Source organism: Oryctolagus cuniculus, chromosome 19 (genome assembly GCF_051225735.1).
Source record: "Oryctolagus cuniculus isolate XC-2025 breed Fujian yellow rabbit chromosome 19, ASM5122573v1, whole genome shotgun sequence".
NCBI lineage: Eukaryota > Metazoa > Chordata > Mammalia > Lagomorpha > Leporidae > Oryctolagus > Oryctolagus cuniculus.
The window spans coordinates 70,459,285-70,484,390 of NC_142885.1; the positions used below are offsets into that span (position 1 = coordinate 70,459,285).

Below are 25,106 nucleotides of genomic sequence, written 5' to 3' on the forward strand. Positions count from 1 at the left end.
GGAGCTTGACCCCAAAGCCAGAGCCCCAGGCGGGGTCTCTGGGGAGGGGTTCAAGTCACTGGCGGCGGCCGGGGGCGGGGCTGCGGGAGGGAGGGGCGCCGAGCCCCGCCCCTGGGAGCGAGGCCGCACAGGGGCGCGAGACCCAGGCACGGTCCGGCCAAGATGGCGCTGGCGGCGGGGGCGCGCGGTCCCGTGCGCGCCCTGCTCCTCGCGGGTGCGTGGCCGGCGCCGGGGGGCGCGGGGCCGGGGGGCCGCGGGGCCGACGGCCGGGGCTGACGCGCCTCCCTCCGCGTTCGCAGGAGCCGGGCTGGCGCGCCGGGCGGCCGGCGGCGGCGGGGACGGCGCGCGGCGCTTCTCGAGCCAGCGGGTGCTGGTGGAGCCGGACCCGGCCGCAGGTGAGCGGGGCGCGCGGGGGCCCCAGGGTGCCGGCGGCTCGGTGTGGGGACGGGGGCGCGGCGGACGTGGGAGGGACGCCGAGGCGGGGGCGGGGAGCCGCAGTTCCGACTCCTCGGGCGGCCCGCCCCGGCCCTGCGCCAGGCCGCGAGCGCCCGGGTCGTGGGGCGGATTCGAGCGTGTGCGCGCGTCAGGCAGACGTGGGAGCGTGCGTGATGCAGAAGCCGCGTCTGTGGCCGAGATGGAGTCGGCTGAATTCCGCTTCCTGCGAGGCGCCCTCGGCGGGACCCCGCCCCGGAATGGCCGAAGTGCGGTGGCAGTGGCGGCTTCCGGGGCTCACGGGCAGGGGGCAGGCGGGCCGGGGGCAGCTCCAGGCGGGGGCGAAGCGTGGAGAGACCTGTTTCCTGCCCTGAAGCCGGTTTTCGGTTCTGCTCGGCTATGTCCTTGAAAGAACAGTGCGTCCTGCTCAGGTTCACCTCTAACCTCGTGACCTTTGCCCCGGTGTGCCCCCTTCTGCCACTGCCCGGTCAGCTTCCGAGCCAGGTCAGGGAGCTTGCTTCCGGGACTTCAGCAGTTGTTAAATACACGCGAGCGAGAGAACTGGCTCCATGTCCCAAATGCCGGCAGCAGCCAGGACTGGGCTGGGGGCTGAAGCCCCACGAGTGACAGGGACCCCACTCTCAGAGCCCCCAGCTCTGCCTGCGCAGGCGGTGAGCCCAGCCCCTCCCCATGAGAGGCAGGTGTCCTTCGCTCCAGGCCCATCGCTTTCCTGAGGCGTCTGCCCTGGGTGCACCTGTAGCCAGGTGCCAGTCTGCCCGTTTGCCGTCAAGTACCAGCTCTCGTTCCCAGGGGAGGGTGTGTGGAGCAGGCAGAGACCGCTGGGCCCGGGAAAGGCCACGGGGCCCACCAGGGCAGGCGTCTCCGAGGCTGCACTGCAGGCCGGGCGTTGAAGGCTGTTGGTCTGCAGTCAGCGAGCTGAGCCATATTCACCACCAGGGTTGGGCCTTGCACGGTCTTTTTGTCTGAGATTTCTCTCCTGAAGAAATAAGACCAGTGCCTACTCCCACGAGGACACAGGACTTGGGACTCAAGGGAAGGACAGGGGAGAACTGACCGTGTCGACAAGGACAGAGTGACGCGGACGGGGACTGTGGGGACACTGCCAGCTGTCCCTTCAGAAGAGGCGGAATCCTCGGCTGAGCCCGTGTGCTCGGGCTCGGGGTGGACGGTGGAGAGGGCTCCATCAGGCCAAGGTCGGGCTTTCACTCCTAACGAACAGAACTGGCGGCAGGCAGCTGCCTCTGCGGGGCAGCCGGTCAAGGCCAGGCCGGGTGTCCAGCGGGTGGGCGGCTTGGCAGGAGGCCTGCAGGTGCGGGAGACCCGCAGCCGACGTCCTCGGCCACGGGGTCTGAGCAAACCCTCTGCAGGGCTGCTTGGCTCCTGTTGAGGACGGTGCCCGCCCTGGTGCCCGGGGCTGCTGGCAAGCATCACAGCCCACGGTAGGGCTCCCTCCCGGCCTCCTCCGGCTCCTGGTGGCTTCTTACCTGTCCTTCACCTCGGGTAAGGACTCCAGGCATCATGGATCCCAGGCCACCTCACTTATGTCTTTTTAAATGAATTTCACGGCTAGTTTAGCCACAGGGGTTCGCCTGCTTCACGCACACCTCCCCCCGCCCCCTTTCCCATTTTGTTTGAGTGACAGATCTGTCTGGGGGGTGGGGGAAGCCAAGAGCTGGAACCCCGTCTGGTTCTCCCACACGGATGGTGGGAGGCTGGGGACTTGGGCCACCACGGCCACCTTCCAGGACGTGCGTTAGCAGGAATCTGGATCCAAAGCAGAGGTGGGACTCAAACCAGGCACCCTGAGATGCAGGGTCCCGGCCCCAAGCAGCACCTGAACCATTGCAACCGATGCCTGCTGCTGATTGACAGGACCCTGTTTCCTAAGAAGGGGCGGGGCGGGGCTTCGGCCCTGGTCTGTCCTGGGCTCTGGCAGCCTCTGGGTTTTCTGTCTTGTCCCTCCGTCCACCGCCGCCATGGTTCCTGACTTCGCCTGGCCCTCAGCACGCTGGGTTCCGGGGGACGCAGGCTCCCGTTGCCTGCTGTTTGTTTTTCTCAGGGGTCAGCGCCTCGGGCCACCTCTGGTTTCTGTAGTGACGCAGGGCACCCGTTTCTTTGTGCCGGTGGCCTTGGCTTCTGTCAGGCCCTGGGGCGAGGACCAGCAGGTGCTCTGATGGCGCTGGGGGCGTGGCTGAACTTTGGCCTGATTCTCTGCTGCTGAGGGCTTGGCGGGCGCTGGGTGAGGAGGGTGAGGAAGGTGAGGAAGGCGGGCGGGCGCTGGGTGAGGAAGCCGTGGAGCCTGTGGGATGTCGTTTGGCTGATTCTGTGACTTACTCTGACGCTTTGTTGTGTGCTCACTGGGAGGGGAGAGGAGCCTGCTTTTCAGCATTAACAAGAGCTGGCCTGTTTTAACCCCAAACCCGATCATTCCTGCCTGCCTCTGCGGGGGCGGGTGACGCACTGGACCCACCCCCACCCCCATCCCCACCCCCACCCCCAGGTCAGCCATGCACTGGTCCCCACCCCCACCCCCAGGTCAGCCACGCACTGGTCCCCACCCCCACTCCCACCACCAGGTCAGCCACATGCTGGTCCCCACCCCCACCCCCAGGTCAGCCACGCGCTGGTCCCCACCCCCACCCCCAGGTCAGCCACGCGCTGGTCCCCACCCCCACCCCCAGGTCAGCCACACGCTGGTCCCCATCCCCCCACCCCCACCCCCAGGTCAGCCACACGCTGGTCCCCACCCCCCAGGTCAGCCATGCACTGGTCCCCACCCCCCAGGTCAGCCACACGCTGGTCCCCACCCCCAGAGTCCGCAGCGGCTTCCGCCCCGTCTCCCGGCTCTCCTTGGCAGTGTCTCGCCTTCCCAAAGATCTCCGAGGAGACAGGTGCTGTGGGGCAGGACGCGGAGCCTTGGGCTGCAGGCGGGCTCCCGTGAGGATGGGCTGGAAGCAGCCTGAGGCCCAGGGCCAGCCAGGGCCACGCCTGCCGCGGCTGCAGGGCCTGCACACACGCTGGGGTGAGGGGCGAGGCAGGCTCTCCGAGTGGCACCTACAGGGTCTGGGCCCTTGTGAGGCCTTGTGGGTGCGGCCCCCGGCATTGTGGTGCAGCCGGTTAAGCCACCATCTGGGGGCGCCAGCATCCCGCGTGAGCGCTGGTTGGAGCCTCGGCTGCTCCACTTTGCATCCAGCTTCCGCTGATGGGCCTGGGAAGGCAGAGCAGGTGGCCCAGGGCGTGGGCTCCTGCCATCCACGTGGGAGGCCGGATTGAGCTCCTGGTTTTGTGTTTTTGTGTCGTGTGTTTGATTTTTTAAGAAATATTTGAGGGCCCGGCGCTGTGGTGTAGCGGGTAAAGCCGCTGCCTGCAGTGCTGGCATCCCATTTGGGCACCGGTTCGAGTCCCGGCTGCTTCTCTTCCTATCCAGCTCTCTGCTGTGGCCTGGGAAAGCAGTAGAAGATGGCCCAGGTCCTTGGGACCCTGCACTCACGTGGGAGACCCGGAAGAGGCTCCTGGCTCCTGGCTTCGGATCAGCGCCGCTCGGCCGTTGCGGCCAGTTGAGGAGTGAACCAGCAAAATGGAAGACCTCTGTCTGTCTGTCTGTCTGTCTCCCTCTCTGGCTCTCTGTTAACTCTGCCTTTCAAATAAATAAATAAATAAATTTTTTGACAGGCAGAGTGGACAGTGAGAGAGAGAGACAGAGAGAAAGGTCTTTCTTTTTCCATTGGTTCACCCTCCAATGGCCGCTGCGGCTGGCGCACCGCGCTGATCCGAAGCCAGGAGCCAGGTGCTTCCTCCTGGTCTCCCATGGGGTGCAGGGCCCAAGCACCTGGGCCATCCTCCACTGCACTCCCTGGCCACAGCAGAGAGCTGGCCTGGAAGAGGAACGACCGGGACAGAATCTGGCACCCTGACAGGGACTAGAACCCAGTGTGCTGGTGCCGCAGGCAGAGGATTAGCCTAGTGAACCACGGCGCCGGCCTAAATAAATATTTTTTAAAAAATGTATTTGAAAGGCAGAGTTACAAAGAGGAAGAGACAGAGAGAGATCTTCCATCTTCTGGTTCACTCCTCAAGTGGCCAAAATGGCCAGAGCTGGGACAGACAGGAGCTTTCTCCAGGTCTCCCATGCGGGTGCAGGGGCCCAAGCACTCGGGCCATCTGCTGCTGCTTTCCCAGGCCATCTCAGGAAGCTGGGTCAGAAGGGGAGCAGCCAGGACTCGAACCTGCACCCACATGGGATGCCAGCACCGCAGGCAGTGGCTCTACCGGCTGCACCACAGCAGCGGCCCGTGTGTGTTTGTTTCTGAACGGGGCAAGTGGTTGGCCTTGCGTGTCAGCTGTTGGGACCCCGCGTCCCTCACCAGAGTGCCTGCGTCCGGAGCCCAGCCGCAGCGGTGACGGCCCGGCTGGAGCGGTTGGATTCAGCTGCCAGCTGCGGCCCGATCAAGTCCCGGCTGTTACGGGCGAGTGGGGAGGAGCAGGTGCCGGCGGCCTCGTGTCCGTGTCTCCCTCGTCACAGCAGGACAGTGTGTGCGTGTTCACACGCCGTCCCCGTGCTGTGAGGCGGGGGCAGAGGGGCTGCCTGAGGGCCCTCACATCCCGAGGGCGCTTACTGCAGGGACCTCGCCCTCTGTGCCCAGGAACCTCGCAGCCAGGGGCCGGCGCCCGGGACGTCGGCGTCCCACGGCAGAGCGCCCGTGCGAGGAGCACACAGAGCTGCTCCGTGCCTGGCAAGGCGGCAGGACCAGGCTGGGGCTCCTGGCTCCCCGCCCCGGCCTGGCAGTCGTGTGGGGAGTGCGCCGGTGGTGGAAGAGCCGCCTCGCTGTCTGTCCCTCCCGCTCCTGTGCTGGGTGTGAGCCTCCTTCCTCGCGCTTCCACTTAGGGGTCGCCGTGATGAGATTCAAGAACCCCCCCGTGAACAGCCTCAGCCTGCAGTTCCTCACGGAGTTCGTCATCAGCCTGGAGAAGCTGGAGAATGACAAGGGCTTCCGGGGCGTCGTCCTCACCTCGGTGGGTGCCCGGGCCCAGAGCACAGTGCGAGCTGGTCCCCACGCTGCCGTCACCCAGGGGCGCGCCGTGCCACCGTGCCCGAGGCACACCTGTCCCCAGGCCACGCCCCCACCTCTGGTGGCCGTGGTGTCCCTCACAAGCACACTGTCCCGCCGTGCGGCCTCCCTGATGACCTTCAGAGGCCCTGTGTGCACGCGAGGGCAGGCTCATGGCGCTCGCCTGGCCCACAGCCCTGCTCTGGCCCGGTTCCTGCTTTGCCCTGCTGTCCTCCGGAGCTGGGATGTGGGGGCTTCTGCAGCCGACGCGTGGCACGAGGAGGTCCCTGGTCTGTGTTCCCAAAGGGCCGGGGCTGCCGGAACGGCGCGGCGAAGTTCAGCACGAGAGTCAGTGCGGGCATGGGATGGCCGGCGCCGTGTCCCGCCGGCAGCCGCTGGATTTGGAGTGACTGCTGCTCCCCCCTCCACTGGGTGTTTTTAAGTCACAGAGCAGAGAGGGAGCCCGTCAGGACGGGGAGTGGACAGCGGTGCCCCCGTCCCCTGTCCCACACACGGGGAGCCCGCACAGCACACAGAGGGAACAGGGCCTTTGCCGCCTGCCCAGGGCCCGTGGCGGCCTGCAGGACCCACCTGCGGGCTTTCCGCATGGCGGCCATGAGCCGTCTCGGCTGTGTCCTGGGAGTTTGTGCTGACCCCTGGTGAGCATCACCGTCCTGGTGGAACCCTTTGCCTGCCCGCTGCTCCCTCAGCGTCCCTGGGAGCCGTGTTGGACCGGCGTCCTCGCAGCGTGCCCCCTGCTCCTGGCCTGCACGGCCTGCAGCTTGCCTGAGCCTTTGGGCAGTCGGACCCCGTGGCTGGCTGTGCCAGGCGTGCCCGCTGCACCTGCGCTTGCTGCCTGGGTGTGCTCAGGTGCGCAGAGCGGCTGCAGGCATCCCGGAGCAGCACCTGTTCTCTTCCCCGGCTTGGCTGGAGAGAGTTCTGGGAAGTCGAGGGAGACTGGGGCCCCAGCTTCGGGCTCCTGGGGGAGCACCTGTCACTCTGGGGCCCTGGCCCTAATCCTGCTGTCCCCTGTGCACCGTGGGCTCCCTTGGCCCTAGTGGGGCGAGGCCAGCCAGGAGGTGGGCCCTGACGGGTGCCTGACCCGGGCCACGCCCCTAGGACTGCCCCAGCGTCTTCTCGGCTGGCCTGGACCTGACGGAGATGTGCGGGAGGAACCCTGCCCACTACGCCGAGTACTGGAAGGCTGTGCAGGAGCTGTGGCTGCGGCTCTACCTGTCTAACCTGGTGCTGGTTGCCGCCATCAACGTGAGTCCCCTCCCTGGGTGTCCTCCGTAGCTCACTGGGAGACCGCCCTGGTGGGTGGGGAGCGTGATTCTGCCCTGGGAAGGTCCCCAAGGGATGGGGGTGTTCAGGGGCACTGCTGACGAGCACGGCGGGTGGGAGCGGGCCCCGGGGTCTCGGGGACAGGGAGCGGGCGGGCAGTGGGTGCACGCTTTGGAAGCCTCGCTGTGGCCAGGCAGGAGGCAGGAGGAAGCAGGGCTGCCTGGGCCCACCCCGCCCCGCCCCCTCCCCTCGGGCTGGTGCGGGCGCAGGCCCCGCAGAGCAGGCCGCTCCTCCTGCAGGGAGCCTGCCCGGCTGGAGGCTGCCTGATGGCCCTCACCTGCGACTACCGCGTCATGGCGGACAACCCCAAGTACACCATCGGGCTGAACGAGACGCAGCTGGGCATCGTCGCCCCCTTCTGGTAAGGCTGGCCGCGCTGGTGCCACGTGCCCCCCGTGCTGCACTGACCCTCCGGGGAGCCCAGGGCCCAGGTGAGCCTGTGTGTGTGTGTCCCAGGTTCAAAGACACCCTCGTGAACACCGTCGGGCACCGGGTCGCAGAGCAGGCCCTGCAGCTGGGGCTGCTGTTCCCGCCGGCGGAGGCCCTCAGGGTGGGCCTGGTGGACCGCGTGGTGCCCGAGGACCAGGTGCAGAGCACGGCGCTCTCAGTGATGGCCCAGTGGATGGCCATTCCAGGTGAGGGGCAGCCGCGGGTCCCCAGCAGAGGGAGACGGCCCAGGACTGTCCCCAACCCCGGGCCACCAAGCGGGCGGCTTCCAGGCACAGAAGCTGGGTCTCACAGCTGCGGCGGCCACGGCTCCAAAGGCGAGCTGTGGACACGCCTCTGCCCGCCCCAGGCCTGCCTCTGTCCCTGTGTGTCTCTCCCTCCCCCTTCCCGTAGAAGCGCCTGCTGGTGCACTTCGGGTGATGGTCTCCACCTGTTTGCCCTGTAGAGACTTTGTCCAAACGGAGCCACACTGACCGGGTCTAGACAGGCGGTCAGGGGATGCACACGTGCTTGGAGGACGCGCTGCACCTCAGCCGGCCGCAGAGACGGCCGGGGAGCTGCGTGTCTGGCAGTAGAAGCCGGGCAGGTCAGATGGACAAAGACCACAAACCTGTCCGGAAAGAGCCGGATGGAGCCGTGCGGGGCGCAGATCAGGCGCCGAAACGCGCGGGTGCCCGCAGGCTTTACGGGAGTGGAGACGGGGCTTTCACAGAATTTCTTCATGTCGTAACAAAGATGGTTTTTTTGAAAGGCAGAGAGAGAGAATCTTCCACCCACTGATTCGCTCCCCAAATGGCCACAGTAGCCAGGGCTGGCCCCAGGCGGCGCCAGGAGCTCGGTCCTGGTCTCCCAGGGGGGTGCGGCAGCAGAGAATGGCATGGGAAGTGGAGCAGCGGACTGGGCCGGCCCTGCAGAGACGCCCGCGGGGCGCAGCCTGGGCCCCTGGCTCCTGCAGCTGGACAAATGCTGCTTGCTTGCTGCCCTTAGCTCTCAAGGGGCCGGGGCCAGGGCACAGCGGGCAAAGCCACCGTCTGCAGCTCTGCCATCCTGTACGGGCGCCAGTTCAAGTCCCAGCTGCTCCACTTCCAATCCAGCTCCCTGCTGTGGCCTGGGAAGGCAGCAGAGGACGGCCAAGCGCTGGGGCCCTGCACCCACGTGGGGGACCCGGAGTGACCTGGTTTCAGCCTGGCCGAGCTCCGGCCGTTGCAGCCATGTGGGGAGTCAACCAGCAGATGGAAGACCTCTCCCTCTCTCTTTCAAATAAACAAACATTTAAAAAAAATTAGAAGGAATGCTGTCAATAACATGATTCCATAGAAACAGGATTAAAAAGCGGTGTCTATAAGTAGCCTGTTTGTGGAGGCAGTGGGAGGCGGTGGGTCAGCTGACTGTGCCTGTCTCCTGGTGGCTGTCCTGGGCTTCCACGCTGCCCCCAGAGTGTGGACGGGGCGGGCCCCCCATCTGGCTGGGACCCAGGTGGACCCTCTTTCTTTAGAGCACGCGCGGCAGCTGACCAAGAGGCTGATGCGCAAGGCCACGGCGGACCACCTGCTCCGGCAGCGCGACGCCGACGTCCAGAACTTCGTCAGCTTCGTGTCCCGAGACTCCATCCAGAAGTCGCTGCAAGCCTACTTGAAGAGGCTCAGACAGAAGAAGGGCTGAGGCTGCCCTGGCCCCGAGCCGGCGCCTGGCCCCGAGGTTTTAAACAAGGTGGCTTTCAGTGTAAGATGCCTCCAGTCCTTTATTTTGTTGACCTTGGCTAAGAGTCTCTGTTCCCTGTAGCCCAGCACCCCCCAACCCCACCACCCAGGGGAGGGCAGCGTCGGCTGGACCTCGGCGATGTTGCCACTGTGGGGTGGACAGGGCCCGGATACGAGTACCCGAGGGTCCCGCGGGAGTGGGCGAGCACAGCCCAGGAAGCTGGCCTGGGGCGTCGGCCCCCCGCTGTGCTGGCCGCACTTGGCTCACTTACACCTGTGTAAGGAGGGCCGGCAGGCGGCCTCCCCCGGCCCTGGGACAGGAGACGTCCTTGAGGGGCTGGGCTGCACGAAGGCTGTGCCCTGGAGGGGCCGGCCCTGAGAAAGGACACACAGGCCTGGAGCTGACCCGGCCGCAGCTGGCTTGTGTACTGAGCACCGCCGAGGGCCCCTCGCTGGCCCACACCCAGCTGGCCCTGCCCCACAGCCTCACCGGGGCCCCTTCCTCTTGGCCTGAGTCTGCAGGTGGCCTGCCCCGGCCAGGCCTGCTGTCAGCGGGACTTGAGGGTCACCTCCACAGGAAAGTGGTCGCTGATGGCCAGAGCCTGGAGGGCAGGGAGGGGTTGGCGCCTCAGGGACTGTGGCAAGGCAGTCTGCCCTCCCCTGTGGCCCTGCCTGGGAAAGCCGGGGCCCACAGAGGGACCAGCCCCTGGGGGTCTGTGGCCACGAGCAGGAGTGGAGGGTGGGGGGAGGCCAGGTGAGCCCGGGGGCCCCTCCTGCATGCCTGCCCCGCGGGACATACCTGGGTCTGGTCCAGGCCGAATTCCTCTTGGAAGTCGTGCACGGTGGCCGATTGGGGCTTCAGGCTCCTGCGCAGGCGGGCGCCGCAGGCCACGATGCGGTCGTAGGCGCAGTCCGAGTTGCCCACGGTGGTGTCCGCGCTGTCCGGGATGAGCCACTTGAAGACCTCGCTGCTGCGCAGGCGGATGGAGGCCCAGTCCTGCGCCCGCACGTAGCTGCAGTCGGCGTTGAAGTCGCCCAGAAACAGCATGTCCTGCGGGCACCGGCTCTGAGTCTGCCACCCGGCAGGGCTCAGGCCCCCAGGGCGTGCCCACAGAGCCCGGGACTGAGGGACGGGGGGCTTACGTCCGAGCCCCACTTGTCAATCACGTCCAGGTACACGTCGTAGAGGGCGTCGATCTCGGCCACGGCCTGGTGCGGGGCGGCGTGCAGCGGGATCAGCACCAGCTCCCGGGCAGCTGCGGGGTGCAGGGTGGGCACGTCAGCCTTGACGCCGGGGTCTGGGGGCAGGGACCTGGGGGCAGAGCCAGCCTCACCGGAGCCAGGGGCCGAGAACTTGACCACGAAAGGCTCTCGGCTGAAGGCGTCCTCCGGGTCTGGGTACTGGTACGTGTCCACCACGGACACCGCGTCCTTCCTGGGAGCAGAGGAGGGTGTCGCGCTGACCGACCCCTCCAGCCCAGCCCCCTGCCCGCGGCCCCTCACCTGTAGACAAACAGGTACATCTCCTTGTACTGGTCCCGGCCCAGCGGCTTGCTGCTCACAAAGCCGTACTCATGCTTGGACACGCTGCCGAGACACGGGCCAGGCCCCGTCAGGGCACCGAGCCGAGACCTGGGCACCTGGGCGGGGGGCGCGACGCGGGGCCCTGCCCGCCGCACCTGTGGATCTGCTCCATGAGCGCGGACACGGCACTCAGGTCCGGGTCCCGCACCTCCTGCACCAGGGCCACGTCATACCCAGCCAGGATCTGGGGGAGGAGCCGGCAGGTGCGGGGTTACACACGGTCACAACCCGCCCGCCCGCCCGCGGATCCCAGCTGCATCCTCATCCCGTCCCGAAACCCCACCCGCCGCCTCCGGCCTCACCTGGGCGATGACACTGCCGCAGGCCGGGTCCGACACTTTGCTGTCGCCAAAACTCTGGATGTTGAAGGCTCCGATGCGCAGAGCCGTGGCCCCGACGGCTGCCAGCGCCCAGAGCAAGGCCAGCAGGGCCCGGGGCCCGGCCATGGCCTGGAGCAGAACGGCTGGGAGGGACGCGGCTCAGTGGGCTCCGGCCACCCTGTCCCCGCTGGCAGCCAGAAGGCGCGTCCTCCCTGCACTCCCGGGAGAGGTGCCCAGGGCCCTCTGCCCCCCTCACTGCTGGGAGCCAGGGCCCCAGGGGAAGGACCCTGTTTGTCTTCTTCCCAGCCCAAGCCAGCCCTGCGGGACTCACCTGGTTTGCTGATGAGGTGGTGCCCGAGGCTCAGGGCTCCTGGTCCCAGTGGGAGTCAGGCTTCTTGTCCGGGGCCTGTGTGTGGCGTAGCAGCTGTGGCATCAGAGCCCAGCTGGTATTTGAGGCCTTGGCCCTGGCACAGGGAGGGGCCAGCTGCCCTCGGTCCCACCCCTTCCATCAAGATGGTGCCGGGATTCCCGGCCCCCATTCCCAGGGAGAGCCCCAAGGGCAGGAGACAGTCTGTCCTGAGCCAGCTCTGGTGCCCTGAGCCTGGAGTAGGGGGTCCGCCATGCCCACAGGCCCTGTCCTCCCCACCCGCCAGGGCCCGCTCCTTGAGGTGGGTCCCCTCCAGGGGACAAGGCAGAGGAATCCGGGAAGCCAGCATCTGCCGCGCTGCCCCCACACCGGTGCCCACCACTGAGAACGCGCACGTAGACGCTGAGGCTGGGAGCTCCCGGCCACGGCAGCCCCAGGACCCTTTCCACCCAGCCCGGCAGGCCCGGGGAAGCCGGGGGTCACAGCTTGGGCAGGGCAGCACAGGCTGCCTGTCGGCATGCCAGCGACGCCCACACACCACCGAGGCGCCGCCAGGGCTGGCGGGAGGCCCGGGGCAGAGTGGCCCAGGCAGGCAGGTGCTGCCGGCCCCAAGGCAGCCACTGCAGTAACATCACAGGCCGCAAGGTTTCACATTTTATTGTAAAGCAACAGAAAAACTATTTACACTGCTCCACTGTGCCCAGGAGCCTGGCCTCTGGGCTGTCTTCTCTGCACTGGGCCGGGCAGGCGCGGACAGCTCAGGGCCCACCCCAGGCCCAGCTTGGGAGGTGCAGCCCCAGGCTAGACGGTGACCGTCTGCACCTCAGGGCCCACCCCAGGCCCAGCTCGGGAGGCACAGCCCCAGGCTAGACGGCTCCCGTCTGCACCTCAGGGCCCACCCCAGGCCCAGCTCGGGAGGCGCAGCCCAGGCTAGACGGTGACCATCTGCACCTCAGGGCCCACCCCAGGCCCAGCTCGGGAGGCGCAGCCCAGGCTAGACGGTGACCGTCTGCACCTCAGGGCCCACCCCAGGTCCAGCTCTCGGGAGGCGCAGCCCCAGGCTACACGATGACCGTCTGCACCTCGAGCTGGCCCTCTGGCGAGGCGATGACCAACTCGCCGCCGTGCTCCAGGATCTCGATGTCCTCCGAGGACACCATGGTCACAGTAGCCTGTTCTGAGCCGCCTGCGCCCGTGCGGGCTGCAAGCACCGTGCCCTCGCTGATGGCCGAAGCCAGCGTCATGGCCACCTGTTCCGTCAGGCTCTCGGGGGTGGCGATGGTGATGGTGTCTGCCGCAGCCGCCTCGGGACCCAGCGCCGCCTCCTGGTCCATGGTCACGTTCTGCACGATGATCTGGTGCCCGGCGCTGGCCTGGTGCACGATCTGCTGCACCACTTTCATGATGTGGCTGTCCACCTGCAGGGGCCCAGCTCAGTGAGGGGCTGCCCGGGAGCCCAGCCGCCCCCGCCCCGCCCCACCCTGCCCCGCACCTCCGTCTGGGTGCCCTCGATGATCTCCGTGGCTTCACTGGTCTCTGCGTCCCCTGCGGTGGCCTGCGCGGAGGCAGAGTTCAGCCGGGGCTGCCCCAAGCCCCGCCGGCCCCTCCGGCCCCACACCCACCTCAATGATGTACTCCTGGGTGTCGGCCACCACGGAGGAGAACTCCACCAGCACGGTGTGCGGGTCCTCGGCCAGGACGGCGGCAGCGGCGGCGGCGGCGGGGCTCTCCTCCGACACCAGCAGCTCCTCCACCTCCAGCAGGCAGCCCCCTGCGCGGGCGCTCGGTCAGGGCTCGGCAGCACCCGGCCCTCCTCCTCGCCCTCCCCGCCGCCGCCTGGCGCCCCAACCTTTGGTGCGCAGGTGCCGGTTGAGCGTGCCGTGCTCGGCAAAGCCGCGGCCGCACTTGTAGCACTTGAAGGGCTTCTCGCCCGTGTGGTGCCGCACGTGCCGCACCAGAGAGCCCTTCTCCCGGAAGCCGCGGCTGCAGAACTGGCACACGTGCGGCTTCTCCTCCAGGTGTGTCCGGAAGTGCACCTGCTGCGCATTCTGTGGAGACCCAGTCAGTGCGGGCGGCCGGGGGACACGGGGGCTCGAGGGTGGGGGCTGGGCAGCAAGGTCAGAGGCCAGACGCCCACCTTGGTCTTGTAGCGCTTGCCGCACTCGGGACAAGGGTAGGGCCGCTCATCCGAGTGGACGCGCCGGTGGCCGCGCACGTGGGCGATGGTCTTGTACAGCTTCCCACAGTCCCCGCAGCGGAAGCGGCGCTCGTGCACGTGCACCTCCTGGTGCTTCTTGAGCAGGTAGGCCTTGGGGAAGGCCTTGCCACACTGCATGCAGGTGAACGGCCTTGGCCCTGGGGCCACATGTGCCATCAGCCGGGCCTGTCACCCACAGGTCTGCCCCGCCGCCCCGAGCCCACCTGGTCACCTGTAGGCCGCCCACTGCCCGGGGCCTCCACCCACCTGCATGGCCCCTTTTGTGGGCTTCCAGGGTGGCTGCCGTCGGGAAGGTCTCACTGCACTGAGGGCACGGGTGGGTCTTGGGCACAGCTGAGGCCTCGCTGGCCACCTGCTTGGGGAGCACAGGCAGGCCTGCAGCACCCAGTGCAGGCTGCACCATGGGCCCCTGCATCTCTGCTCCATCATGTCAGGGATACAGAGCAGTGGACAGAGCGGCTGGTGGCCCAGGCCAGCGTGGTGACCAGGCCGCCACGGTCCAGCCCCACCCCCACCCCACCCCGAGTCCCACCGCGGCCGGAAGAACACAGGCACCTACTGTCCCTACTGTCTCCATCTGCTCCACCGCCAGCAGCGGCAGTTCCGAGGGGCCGTCTCCCAGGGGCTGTGGACTGGGCCTGGCGGGAGGGGCTGGGTCCAAGGGCCCCTCCTCCCCAGCGACCCGCTCGAGGACAATGCCCGAGTTCTGCATGGCCTGGTGCAGCAGGTTCTCCCGGCTGCCCTCGCCGGGACCAGGAAGCTCCTCAGGGCCCGGGGGCTGCAGGAGAGAAGGGGCAGGGGCTGGCCAGGCAGCCTGGCCCACAGCACCCCCACAAGGCAGACCCATGCCAGGCACGAGCCCCCTGGAGCCCCTCAGCCCCTGGGTGGAACCCAGCCGAGGCCTGCCCCTCCCCCGCTCCGGGCAGCTCTTCAGCGAGCTTCCCCCAGGACAACGACACGAGTGCGGCGTCTCGTGGTCCTGCTGGAACCAGTGCCCGACCAAGGCCTGGCGCCTCCCCTGGAGGGTTCCCGGCCTGCCCCCACCTCTGGGGCCAAGGCCTTCATGCCCAAGGGCAGCTCCTGCATCTGGACGTGGACTTCGTGGATGACGGTGCCCTTGGCATCTGTCACCAGATGGATCACGGGCGACGTCTCCACAGGCTCCTCCGTCACTGAGGACGGTGCAGCCGTCCCCACGGTGGAGGTGCTGGACCCTGCAAGGCAGAGCTGAGTGAGGCCCGGCGCGCGGCCCCACTGCACGCGGGAGCCCCGCGGCCGCCCCCGCGCTGACCTGCAGGCGCGTCCTCCTTGCTGACCATGCTGAAGCGGATCTTTTCCGTGCACGGGGTCAGAGACTTGAGGTGCCGGGTCAGTGCACCCGACTCCCGGAAGCTCTTCCCGCACTTAGCACACTTGTAGGGGCGCTCATCTGTGCAGGGAACGGCCAGGTGACCAGCGGAAGGCAGGCCTGGGGGCCTCTACCTCACGGGGGCACGGGACAGGCGGCCAGCCGGCAGGGCGCTGGGCGGTGCTGGCCCGGGCCCCAGCCCGTTCACCTGTGTGGCGGCGGTGGTGCCGGATGAGCGAGCCCTTGGTCCGGAAGGAGGCCCCGCAGAGCTTGCACTCGTGGTCCTTGCGGCTGCTGTGGGTGACCATGTGGGCCTTGAGGATGCTGCCCTGCGGGGGAGGGGCAAGGCTCAGGGCACCTCCCTGGCGGGAGCAGGCGGGGCCCAGCTGGCCCACGGCCCAGGGCTCACCGTCTTGAAGGTCTTGTGGCACAGCATGCACACGTAGCGGCCGTCCTTGTCCACCAGCAGCCTGACCTGGGCCTGCTCGCCCTCCCCAGCAAGACTCAGCTCCCGACGGCTCGGGCTGCCCGGGGCCTCTGCCATCGCGCTGTCCCCTGGCTCCGCCTCGGCAGCCACAATCACCTCTTTGATGTGCCCGCCACCTGAGGAGAGGCGTCCCCGTGAGCCCGGATCTGCCAGGGAGACCTGGGTCCTCTGCAGCTCCAGCCAAGGCCAGGATGCGTCTGGCACTCGCTAGCTGCCAGGAGGCCCCAAGGGACAGCCAGGACCTGCTCAGCCTCTCCACACCCCACTAGAAAGGGAGGGAGACACCCCTTGCGACTCCATGGAGCCAGGGCCCCCAGAATGAACGCAGTAGGGGCCCACCCCGAGCAGACACCCGGCCCCTGGGTACCAAGGGGACAGGAGGGTCGAGGTGACAGTGCCCAGGCACAGACGGGACAGGCCAGCTCAGCCCACTGCCGTCTAGCCGGCTCGCTGCACTCACTTCCACCAGTGCCAGAGAAAAGCCCCGTGCTCGCCCACCGGCTGGGCGCCAGGGAGTGGGCAGGCGAGCAGGCTACAGATGCAGGCCTGGGCGTGGACGCCCTCCATGGAAGACACGAGGCTGTGGCCTCCCCCAGGGCGTTCTGATCTGACACGCACAGCGACGCCGTAGCACCAGTCACGCTTTCTGCTGTTAACGATGCCAAGTGGGAAACAGCTGGGAAGCCGCTTGGCCGCGCCCTCCCGGCTCAGCCGCGTTGTTTTGACATCCACGCTCCTCACACAGAGGAGAGCAGCCGTGACTCAGAAGCAATTAAGGCCTCTCTGGGCTGTGCTGGCCGCCACACGCGACACCCCAGGAGGGAGACCTGCTGCAGGGGGCAGGGGCCAGGGTACGCGGCCCAGACAGCAAACAAGTCTGTCTCCAGGGAAGAGGCAAGAGGGCCTCGAGGTCGGTGCCCGGCTGCCCCTCTGACCAGCCGTGCCGAGCTTGCCACAGCCACCGCCCCGCTCTGAGCACACCAGGCAGCACAGGTAGCAGCCTTGAGCCGGCCAGCTGGCCCGGAACGGACTTGGGGCGCCAGAGAGGAACCCTGCATCCCAGGAGGGGCTGGGAGCTCCCGGACATCGGGGATGGGCCCCCGGGGCCTGGCTGGCCAGAGGGTGGGAGCTACAGATGCTGCCAGGACCCAGGGAACTCACTGTCCTAAACACGCTACTTGCCCCAGAAACCACATGCCACATGTTGGCCAGGGCACAGGCCCCACCTCCACGGACAACACTCCTGTCCCTGGGACAGGCGGCACAGGTGCCTGCACACAGCACCCCTTCCCAAGCCCAGGGCTGGCCTCCACCCCCTCTTCCTGCCCAGTCACTCCCAGGCCTTCCCAAGGCCCAGTCCGACCTGTTGCCCAAGCCTACTTCCTACCCACCTGCCTTGGCCCCGACCCATTCCCTTCCCAACCTCCTGCCACACCAGGCCCCGGCCAGCTTCCTGGTCCAGCACCTGCACGCCCAGTCACCTACCCCGCTGCCCCCCGCCCCCGCCCAGACCTCAGGCTGCTCTGCTCATGTGACCCCGTTAACGAGAGCCTGACTCAGCGCAGACCCCGCCACCTCTCCCCACTGTCCAGCACCTCCGGGAGGCTCAGCGGCGTCATCCTGAGCTCATAAAAGCCCGGTGAACAGCAGACAGCGGCCGCCGCCCCCACGCCAGAACGAGGGAGCGCCGGAGGTGAAGGCCAAGTCAGGGCCAGCAGCAGCCGCCGTGGGACACCCACTCACACCACACCGACCCCCCAGCTGCTGGGGGTGCCCCGGATGGTGCTGCCGAAGGCGGGAAGCAGGAACCAGGGTTGACAGAGGTGAAAAAGATTCCAGGAGGAACAGACAGCCAGGGAGAGACCGACAGGAGGCAGCAACCCACTTGTGATCGCGCACAAATGGGGTGTGCCCACAGGTGCCCAGGGGCCGTCCAGTCACAGGGGACGCAGCGCGGAGTGCCTTGGTCCCCCCACTCCCTGGCTGCTCTCAGGAGAGCGCAGGGATGGGCAGCACAGGTCCCTCTGCCCTGACCGCGGTGCCCCAGGGCCACCCAGGGGCCACGCACGGACACCACTGGCTTACCCACGAGGTCAGGGGCATGTCTGATGTCTCCTGCCAGGGACGCTGCCTCCACCACGATGTGTGCCACGGTGATGGGCTCCTCCGGGCCTGTCGCCGCCGGCACCACCTGCGGGAGGGGCAGGGAGGACGTGGCTGCGGGCTCCTCTGGTGCACAGCAGTGCAGGGGGCAGTGAGGGGGGCGGGTGGGGCTCTCATTGCCCCAAGGACTACGGCACAGGGGCTCAGCACCACGGGCGAGACCCAGAGGGCCACACTGTGCTCGTGGGAGCCTGGGGAACCACATGGGCAACACACGAGACAAAGCCACCATGATGCCCTTGACCCAAAAGAGACCCTGAGACCCCAAGAGAGGAGGGGCCATCCCCCAGCTGTGCAGGCTCAGGCAGGGGCTGCTGAGAGGCTGGGCCTCCCCAGGCTGCCAGCACAGAACAGCCCTCGGCGCTCAGTGGCACGGCGCCTGCCCTCTGTCACCCACGCCAGCCGCAGGAGGGCGGGGCGGCGCTCACCTCCTGGCCCAGCAGCGCCGCGGCAGCAGGGGTGGCCGGCAGGGCCTCCTGGGGGGGCCGCTGGCATGCCTTCTGGATTTTATGCTGCACGAAGTCCTCCAAGGCAGTGAACTCGGCCTGGCAGCGGCCGCACCTGTGCACGTCGTCCTCATCTGCAACCGAAGTGCTGTCAGCAGGGCCTGGGGCTGGGGCTGGGGCGGGGGCTGGGGGCCCCATCCCGAGTGAGCAGCAGAGCTCCGGCCCGGCCCTCCCCAGGCTGCTGGGGGCCCTAACCTCAGGGGCAGCCCCTCCCTGGAGGTGTGCAGGACAAGGTCCACCCCAGGGAGACCAGCACCCAGCAGGGCGGCCCTGACCTCACGCTTCGCTGCAGAGATCCACGGAGGCTGCCAGGCCCAAAGCCCAACCTCAGAGGGGGCGTGACCCAGCAAGGATGTGCCCTTGGGGGCCTCGCAAAGTGGGCCGGCCCAGATGACAAGGGGCGTCGGCCAATACGGGGGCAGCGGGTCCTGGTCTGTGACCACTTTTTTTTTTTTTTTTTTAACAGGTAGAGTTATAGACAGTGAGACAGAGACAACGGTCTTCTTTCCGTTGGTTCACTCCCCTAATGGCTGCTATGGCCGGTGCTGCACCGATGCAAAGCCAGGAGCCAGGTGCTTCCTCCTGGTCTCCCATGCGGGTACAGGGCCCAAGCACTTGGACCATCCCCCACTGCCCTCCCGGGCCACAGCAGAGAGCTGGACTGGAAGAGGAGCAACCGGGACTAGAACCCAGGGTGCGAGCGCCACAGGCAGAGGATTAGCCTAGCGAGCCGCGGCGCTGGACGAGCACTCTTCTCACCAGCTTGGGGCTTCACTAACGCCCCCTCCGACAGCACCCCTGCTCGAGCCTGGACGCCAGGTGGGGCTCCCCGAGGGGTCACCCCAGGCTAACAGGGAGGACCACTCCCGTCCTCGACAATGGCTTCAGGTTCAAGGTCGGTCAACCCTGAGTGCTGGGGCTGGCTGCTGCCCTGAGGTCAGGGTCAATCCAGACAGCGCTGTGGGCGCGGGGCAAGCTGCCCCTCTGCTCCCTTGAATCTGCCAGCTCTCTCCACCTCACAGTTCAGTCCCAGGTCAAGGTCAGGCCCGGGTCTGGTGCACAGAATGTTTGCTGCATTAATGAACCAGGGGCCAAACCACTGCTCTTACTCACCCAAGGCCACCACGGGGGGCCCTCCCCGGATGGTCCAGTCACAAACCACGCTCCGAGGGGCCCTCCCAGGCCGCTCCCTGCGTCTGACTCGGCGCCCTGGAGTTGCCATGGAAGGAGCCCCCACCCCAGAAGCAGACACGCCCAGCCCAGCCCGCCCCAAGTCAGGCACTGCCCCACCGCCCGTGTGGTACGGTCCCCCTGCAAGGCGGAACGAGGGGTGAGGAAGAAACCACAGCGCCACGGGCCCTGTGGGGATCAGGAAGAGATGGCCCTCGTCCCATTACCACCCAGGACACCCAGGCAGCCGAGGCCGGCTCTGCGTCCCACAGCCAGCGGAGCCCCCAAGGAGCCGCGGTGCCCCCAGCGCGGCTCCCGGCACAGCACGCGCGCAGTCCCAAGGGGAGCCACAGGGCCCAGGCAGGAGCCACACAGCCTTGCTGCTGCTGGGGGGGGGACCCAACAAGGCCCGCGAAGTGCCGCAGCCACACGGGGCTCGGCGCAGCAGTCAGGCGCCGCCCGGGGTGCCGGAGTCCAGGCCACACAGCTTCCTGCTGATGGGCCGGACTCCGTGTGCGAGGCTGGATGGAGCTCCGGCTCCTGGCGCCCGCCTGGTGCAGACCCGGCCAGGAGTTCATCAGCGATGGAAGACCTCTCCCTCCCTCTCTGTCTCCCTCCCTCTCTCTCTCCTTCCCTCTCTCCATCTCCCTCTCTCTCTCTCTCTCTGTCTCCCTCTCTCTCTCTCTCTCTCTGTCTCCCTCTCTCTCTCTCTCCCTCCCTCCGTCTCCGTCTCCCTCCCTCTCTCTCCATCTCCCTCTCTCTCTCTCCCTCCCTCTCTCTCCATCTCTCTCTCCCTCTCTCTCCATCTCTCTCTCTCTGTCTCCCTCTCTCTCTCTCTCCCTCCCTCCGTCTCCGTCTCCCTCCCTCTCTCTCCATCTCCCTCTCTCTCTCTCCCTCCCTCTCTCTCCATCTCTCTCTCCCTCTCTCTCCATCTCTCTCTCTCTGTCTCCCTCTCTCTCTCACTGTCACTCTGCCTTTCAAATAAGTAGTTTTTTTTTTTTAAAAAAAGAATGTTTATTTTGATACCAAAAATCTTGAAATCCATACATATGCAGGGTCTTAAAAAAAAGTTGATGGAAAATACATATTAAAAAAAACTAGGCATGGGCCGGCGCCGCGGCTCACTAGGCTAATCCTCCGCCTAGCGGCGCCGGCACACCGGGTTCTAGTCCCGGTCGGGGCACCGGATTCTGTCCCGGTTGCCCCTCTTCCAGGCCAGCTCTCTGCTGTGGCCAGGGAGTGCAGTGGAGGATGGCCCAGGTGCTTGGGCCCTGCACCCCATGGGAGACCAGGAAAAGCACCTGGCTCCTGGCTCCTGCCATCGGATCAGCGCGGTGCGCCGGCCGCAGCGCGCCAGCCGCGGCGGCCATTGGAGGGTGAACCAACGGCAAAGGAAGACCTTTCTCTCTGTCTCTCTCTCTCACTGTCCACTCTGCCTGTCAAAAAAAAAAAAAAAAAAAAAAAAACTAGGCATGAATTTCAGTGTTTTTGCGCCAAAATAAACATCACTTAATTTCCACGAACTTTTGAAGCGCCCCCTCCCAGCTGGGGGGCGTCGAGGACGTGGCCCTTTCGGGTGGGCTCCGGGGCAGCCGGCGCGCGGGGGAGGCTTGTGCGGCAGCCCCCCGGTGCGCAACGACAGCGGTCGCCGACCCCCGGTGCGCAACGACAGCGGTCGCCGGCCCCCCGGTGCGCAATGACAGCGGTCGCCGGCCCCCCGGTGCGCAACGACAGACAGCGGTCGCCGGCCCCCCGGTGCGCAATGACAGCGGTCGCCGGCCCCCCGGTGCGCAACGACAGCGGTCGCCGGCCCCCCCGGTGCGCAACGACAGCGGTCGCCGGCCCCCCGGTGCGCAACGACAGCGGGGTCGCCGGCCCCCCGGTGCGCAACGACAGCGGTCGCCGGCCCCCCGGTGCGCAACGACAGCGGTCGCCGGCCCCCCGGTGCGCAACGACAGCGGTCGCCGGCCCCCCGGTGCGCAATGACAGCGGTCGCCGGCGGGTCCGAGCCACGAGGGGCAGGTCGCGGCCCCCGCCGGGCGGGCTCCTCCCCGCGGCCCCGCCCCGGGGTCTCCGCCCAGCGCGGCCCGCCCCGGCGGCCTGTCAGGTGCGGCGGGAGGGGTCCGCACGAGGGTGCGGGGCCGGCGGCTGCGGCGTCCGCCCGTGAGTACTGCGAACGCGCCCCGCAGGGGAGGCCGTGAGGGCCGGGAGGGGAGCGGCGGCCCGGGGCCCGCGAGGGTCTGTCGCGTCCGCGGCTCTGGCCATCCGGGCCTCCGCCAGCCCAGCTGAGCCGCCCGCACTCCGGCCGCGCCCTGCCCTGTCCAGCCCCGTTACCTTCCTCGCTGAAAGGCGCCGGAAGGCCGAGGAAGCCGCCGGGGGCCAAGGCCGCCGCCGCCGCCGCGACCCCGCCCTCGCCCGCTTCCCTCCCGGCTTCGGCCCGGGCTTCTGCCGTATGAGCGGCCGTCACCCGCACTGCCATCGCGCCCTCCATGTCGCAACGCGCCGCAGGAAGATGGCGGATTTACGACCGTGTCGTCATAACAACGGGCCGCTCCGAGGCCGGCGTGAGGGCACGACGGGAGGCGAGCGGGGTTGACGGACAGGCTGAGGGGCGGGGCCTGGACGGGGGCGGGGCCCACAGGGAGCAGGGGTAGAGCGGAACCAGGGCGAGGAGGGGCCGGGCTTGCGTGGGAGCGCATTGATAGGCTGAGGGGCGGGGCCAGGGGAAAGACCGCCCGAATGGGCGCGGCTTGGCGCGGCGGGGCGGGGCCAGAGCCGAGGAACTCGGGGCTGGGGTTACACCCGCGGAGGGTGCGCCCGGCTTCCGAGCCTGGAGAGAGGAGGGCAGGCGGGTCAAAGGGTCAGCTCGGGCCAGGGGTAGGGTGCTCGACACCCCGTCATCCTCGGGGGGTCACACCGGAGAGGGCTCCTGGGCGGCTCCGTGTTTCTTAGCTGGGGTCGATTCACAGAAAGCTCACGGTCAGCACCCCTGGGCGCGCTCACAGAGCCCCGAGGGCTTCCGAACGTTCTCGTCATCCATCAGCCCACTCGCGGCTGTGCCCGGGCTGCGGGTGTCGCCTGCCACTGGGCTCGTGCTCCTGGTCCACCCACGGCCGGGTGAACCAGGCTTCTTTCCCTCCCACCAGCGCCGCCCCGAACATCCGTGCCCGGCCCGTACCTGTCTCTCCCAGGTAATACTTAGCTAGCTGTCTGGAGCTGCGCGCTTGATGGGATCAGCTCATTTAAGGCGCCATTGGAAAGATGAAAGGATGAGGCGCAGAGCGGGTGGCGCCTTGCCTGAGGGCGGCCCCGGCTGTGGGAACCCACGGGGCTTGCTCTCCCAGCTCGGCGATTCTCCGCTGGGCCAGGCCAGGGCCCCTCCAGGAAGGCCAGTCTCCCGGGAGGACAGAGGCAGGACCCAGGGCCCAGAAGCGCGGCCCCAGCCTGGGAGGGGCACTGAGCAGGGCCGTGCAGCCGGCCGGGTCGTACGCCGTTCTCTGCTGTATATTGAAGATCTATTTTTGGCTTACCGTCCTGCTCCAAGGTCAAGGGCCACAGCTAGAGACAGCCGTCCTGGGGGCAGAGTCCCAGGAGGGCACAGGGCACCATGTGACAGAGGTATGGTGCTGCTGTGTCCTGGCCTCTCTCCCTCAGCCGTGGGAGCTCCCCCTAGGGAATTTATCTAATCCTAATCACCTCCCAAAGGCCCGCCTGTAAATACTGTAGTCAGATTAGTGGGGGTTGAACTCCAACCCGAGGCCGGCGCGGTGGCACAGCGGGCTAAGCTGCCGCTTGACACCGGCACCCCCTCTGGGAGCGCGATGCTCCACCGTGCTCCACCTTCCCACTGATGGAACTCAGGGGCAGCAGGCGATGGCTCAGTGCCTGGGCCTCCCGCCACCCACGTGGGAGACCTGGAGGAAGCTCCTGGCTCCTGGCTCCAGCTGGCCCAGCCATAGCTGATGTGGCCATTTGGGAAGTGAACTAGCAGATGGAAGATCTCTCTCTCCCTCTGTCACTCTGGCCTCCAAATAAATTGGTAATAGGTAAATCTTAAAAAATAAACAAGGTCCAACGTGAGTTTCAGAGGGGACGAACAGCTGTGTTCGGAGGAATCAAACCACCTTCAAACGACAGCAGGCAGGTTGGGGGGCCGGATGGGCTGGGGCTTTAACCAGGGATGGCAGTCGGACCCGGAAGGGTCCTTCTGCTGCCCCTCGGAGGAAGGGCCTCAGAGGTTCTGCAGACACAGGAGGGGCTGAGACCAGGGCCTGTGGTCTGGGCGGGGGGCAGGCCATGCAGAAGCCAGCAGGCCAGCAGGAGAGGAATGGACGGGAAGGGTTTCAAACGCAGAGGGCAGCCAGGGTGTGGGTGGATGTGAGGCTGGCCTGGGGGAGACGGCCGGATGGAGGCCAGCGCTGCGGCGCGGTTACTCGCTGGGTTCAGAAAAGGGCACCCTGACAGGGAGTCCTGGGGCTGCCCAACAGCAGCTCACCAAAGGGCAGAGTGGCCGGGAGCTGGCGTGAGGCCAGCCCGCCCCCAGATGCCCTCCTGCCCGCACTGCCCTCAGCCCCAGCCCCGACATCCTGTCTGATGGCTGCTCAGTCTTTCGGCTGGGTGTGCTTTCTTTTCTAAAGACTTACTTTCGGCCGGCGCTGCGGCTCACTAGGCTAATCCTCCACCTAGCAGCGCCGGCACACCGGGTTCTAGTCCCAGTCGGGGCACCGAATTCTGTCCCGGTTGCCCCCCTTCCAGGCCAGCTCTCTGCTGTGGCCCGGGAGTGCAGTGGAGGATGGCCCAAGTGCTTGGGCCCTGCACCCATGGGAGACCAGGAGAAGCACCTGGCTCCTGCCATCGGATCAGCGCAGTGCGCTAGCCGCAGAGCGCCAGCTGCGGCGGCCATTGGAGGGTGAACCAACGGCAAAAGGAAGACCTTTCTCTCTGTCTCTCTCTCTCACTGTCCACTCTGCCTGTCCAAAAAAAAAAAAAAAAAAAAAGACTTAACTTTATTTGAAAAGCGGAGAGACAGAAAGAGGGGAGACAGAGAGAGAAAGAGATTTTCCATCCGAAACAGCCAGGCTGGAGCCAAGAGCCTGGAACTCCACCAGGTCTCCCACGCCAGTGGCAGGACCCCAAATACCTGGGCCTTCTTCCGCTGTTTTCCCAGGCACATTAACAAGGCATTGGACTGGGAGCCGGGCAGCTGGGACTTGAACCAGTGCTCCCACACGGGATGCCGGTGTCATAAGCGGCCACTTACCACACTGGTGCCACACCACTACCCCTGGTTGGACAGGTTTTATTTAACCCGGGAATAGACCAACAAAAGTTATATTCTTACAGTGACCACCCAAGAAAAAGAACAAATCACCCACGAGGGGGGCAGGCATGTGACACCAGCGTCCCACATCGGGGTGCGTGGCGCCGCGGCCGGCCCCTTGCAGGGAGGCAGAGTACTTCCTGCCACCCTCGTGGGAGACCTGGATGGAGCTCCCCGACTCTGGAGTCGTCCGGCCTGGCCCAGCACAGCTCCTGCAGGCCACTGGGGCGCACGCCAGCCCTCAGGGGCTCGCTCTCTGCAGACCGTGTGCGTGGCATGGTCTTTTACAAGGCGGCCCAGGCCGGCAAGGCTAGCGCCGGCGTGACAGAAGCCCGAGAGGCAGCCGGGGGCAGGTGGTGGCCGGTATGGCCTGGATGGGGCCGGAGGGAACGTTCTGGAAGTGCTGGGAATACCCTGCACCTTGTTCCCGACACGTGGGACGTCCACGGGGATGCACGCTAAGATTCGGGCGCTCCCTAATGACCGGGGACGGCTATGGCGACGTGTTCCAGGCAGGGTCTCTCTCTCCTGGACCCCAGGTGCCCCTGCCTCGGGTTTGCGGGTTCTCGCGAGCAGTTTCGGTCCAAGGGTTCCCTTCTGCAGAGGCCTGGAGGTGAGTGACGGCACCAGG

At 67.1% G+C, this 25,106-nt stretch overlaps 3 protein-coding genes across 11 annotated transcripts; 1 reads left to right on the plus strand and 2 right to left on the minus strand.

The window, feature by feature from the left end:
- Positions 1-67: 67 nt before the first annotated feature.
- On the plus strand, positions 68-9,018 carry ECI1 (enoyl-CoA delta isomerase 1). Its single transcript, XM_051836223.3, has 7 exons — positions 68-214; positions 300-395; positions 5,339-5,466; positions 6,621-6,767; positions 7,085-7,206; positions 7,302-7,480; positions 8,788-9,018. The coding sequence occupies exons 1-7, from the start codon at positions 163-165 to the stop codon at positions 8,952-8,954; spliced, it is 891 nt and encodes a 296-aa protein (XP_051692183.1). The 5' UTR covers positions 68-162; the 3' UTR covers positions 8,955-9,018.
- On the minus strand, positions 9,016-11,910 carry DNASE1L2 (deoxyribonuclease 1 like 2). Of its 4 annotated transcripts, XM_051836219.3 has the most exons (8): positions 11,228-11,342; positions 10,879-11,039; positions 10,672-10,760; positions 10,496-10,579; positions 10,327-10,427; positions 10,136-10,248; positions 9,792-10,043; positions 9,016-9,594 (listed from the first exon to the last, which is right to left on the minus strand). In XM_051836219.3, exons 2-8 carry the CDS (start codon positions 11,020-11,022, stop codon positions 9,541-9,543), a joined length of 837 nt encoding a protein of 278 aa, XP_051692179.1. In that variant the 5' UTR covers positions 11,023-11,039; positions 11,228-11,342; the 3' UTR covers positions 9,016-9,540. The 4 variants fall into 4 exon arrangements, with proteins under 4 accessions (XP_051692179.1, XP_069920217.1, XP_008250198.1 ...); XM_070064116.2 differs by having other exon boundaries at positions 10,879-11,910; XM_008251976.5 differs by having other exon boundaries at positions 10,136-10,427.
- Positions 11,906-21,767, minus strand: E4F1 (E4F transcription factor 1). 6 transcript variants are annotated; one of them, XR_016226317.1, is made up of 14 exons: positions 21,490-21,767; positions 17,908-18,059; positions 17,402-17,507; positions 15,239-15,432; positions 15,038-15,158; positions 14,773-14,910; positions 14,526-14,695; positions 14,041-14,259; positions 13,728-13,836; positions 13,401-13,592; positions 13,113-13,311; positions 12,886-13,034; positions 12,756-12,818; positions 11,906-12,681 (listed from the first exon to the last, which is right to left on the minus strand). XR_016226317.1 is itself a non-coding variant. In XM_051836210.3 (14 exons), exons 1-14 carry the CDS (start codon positions 21,644-21,646, stop codon positions 12,325-12,327), a joined length of 2,352 nt encoding a protein of 783 aa, XP_051692170.3. In that variant the 5' UTR covers positions 21,647-21,763; the 3' UTR covers positions 11,906-12,324. The 6 variants fall into 6 exon arrangements, 2 of the variants coding, with proteins under 2 accessions (XP_051692170.3, XP_051692171.3); XR_016226318.1 differs by having other exon boundaries at positions 13,728-13,833; positions 21,490-21,766; XM_051836210.3 differs by having other exon boundaries at positions 13,401-13,618; positions 21,490-21,763.
- Between the last annotated feature and the right edge of the window lie 3,339 nt (positions 21,768-25,106).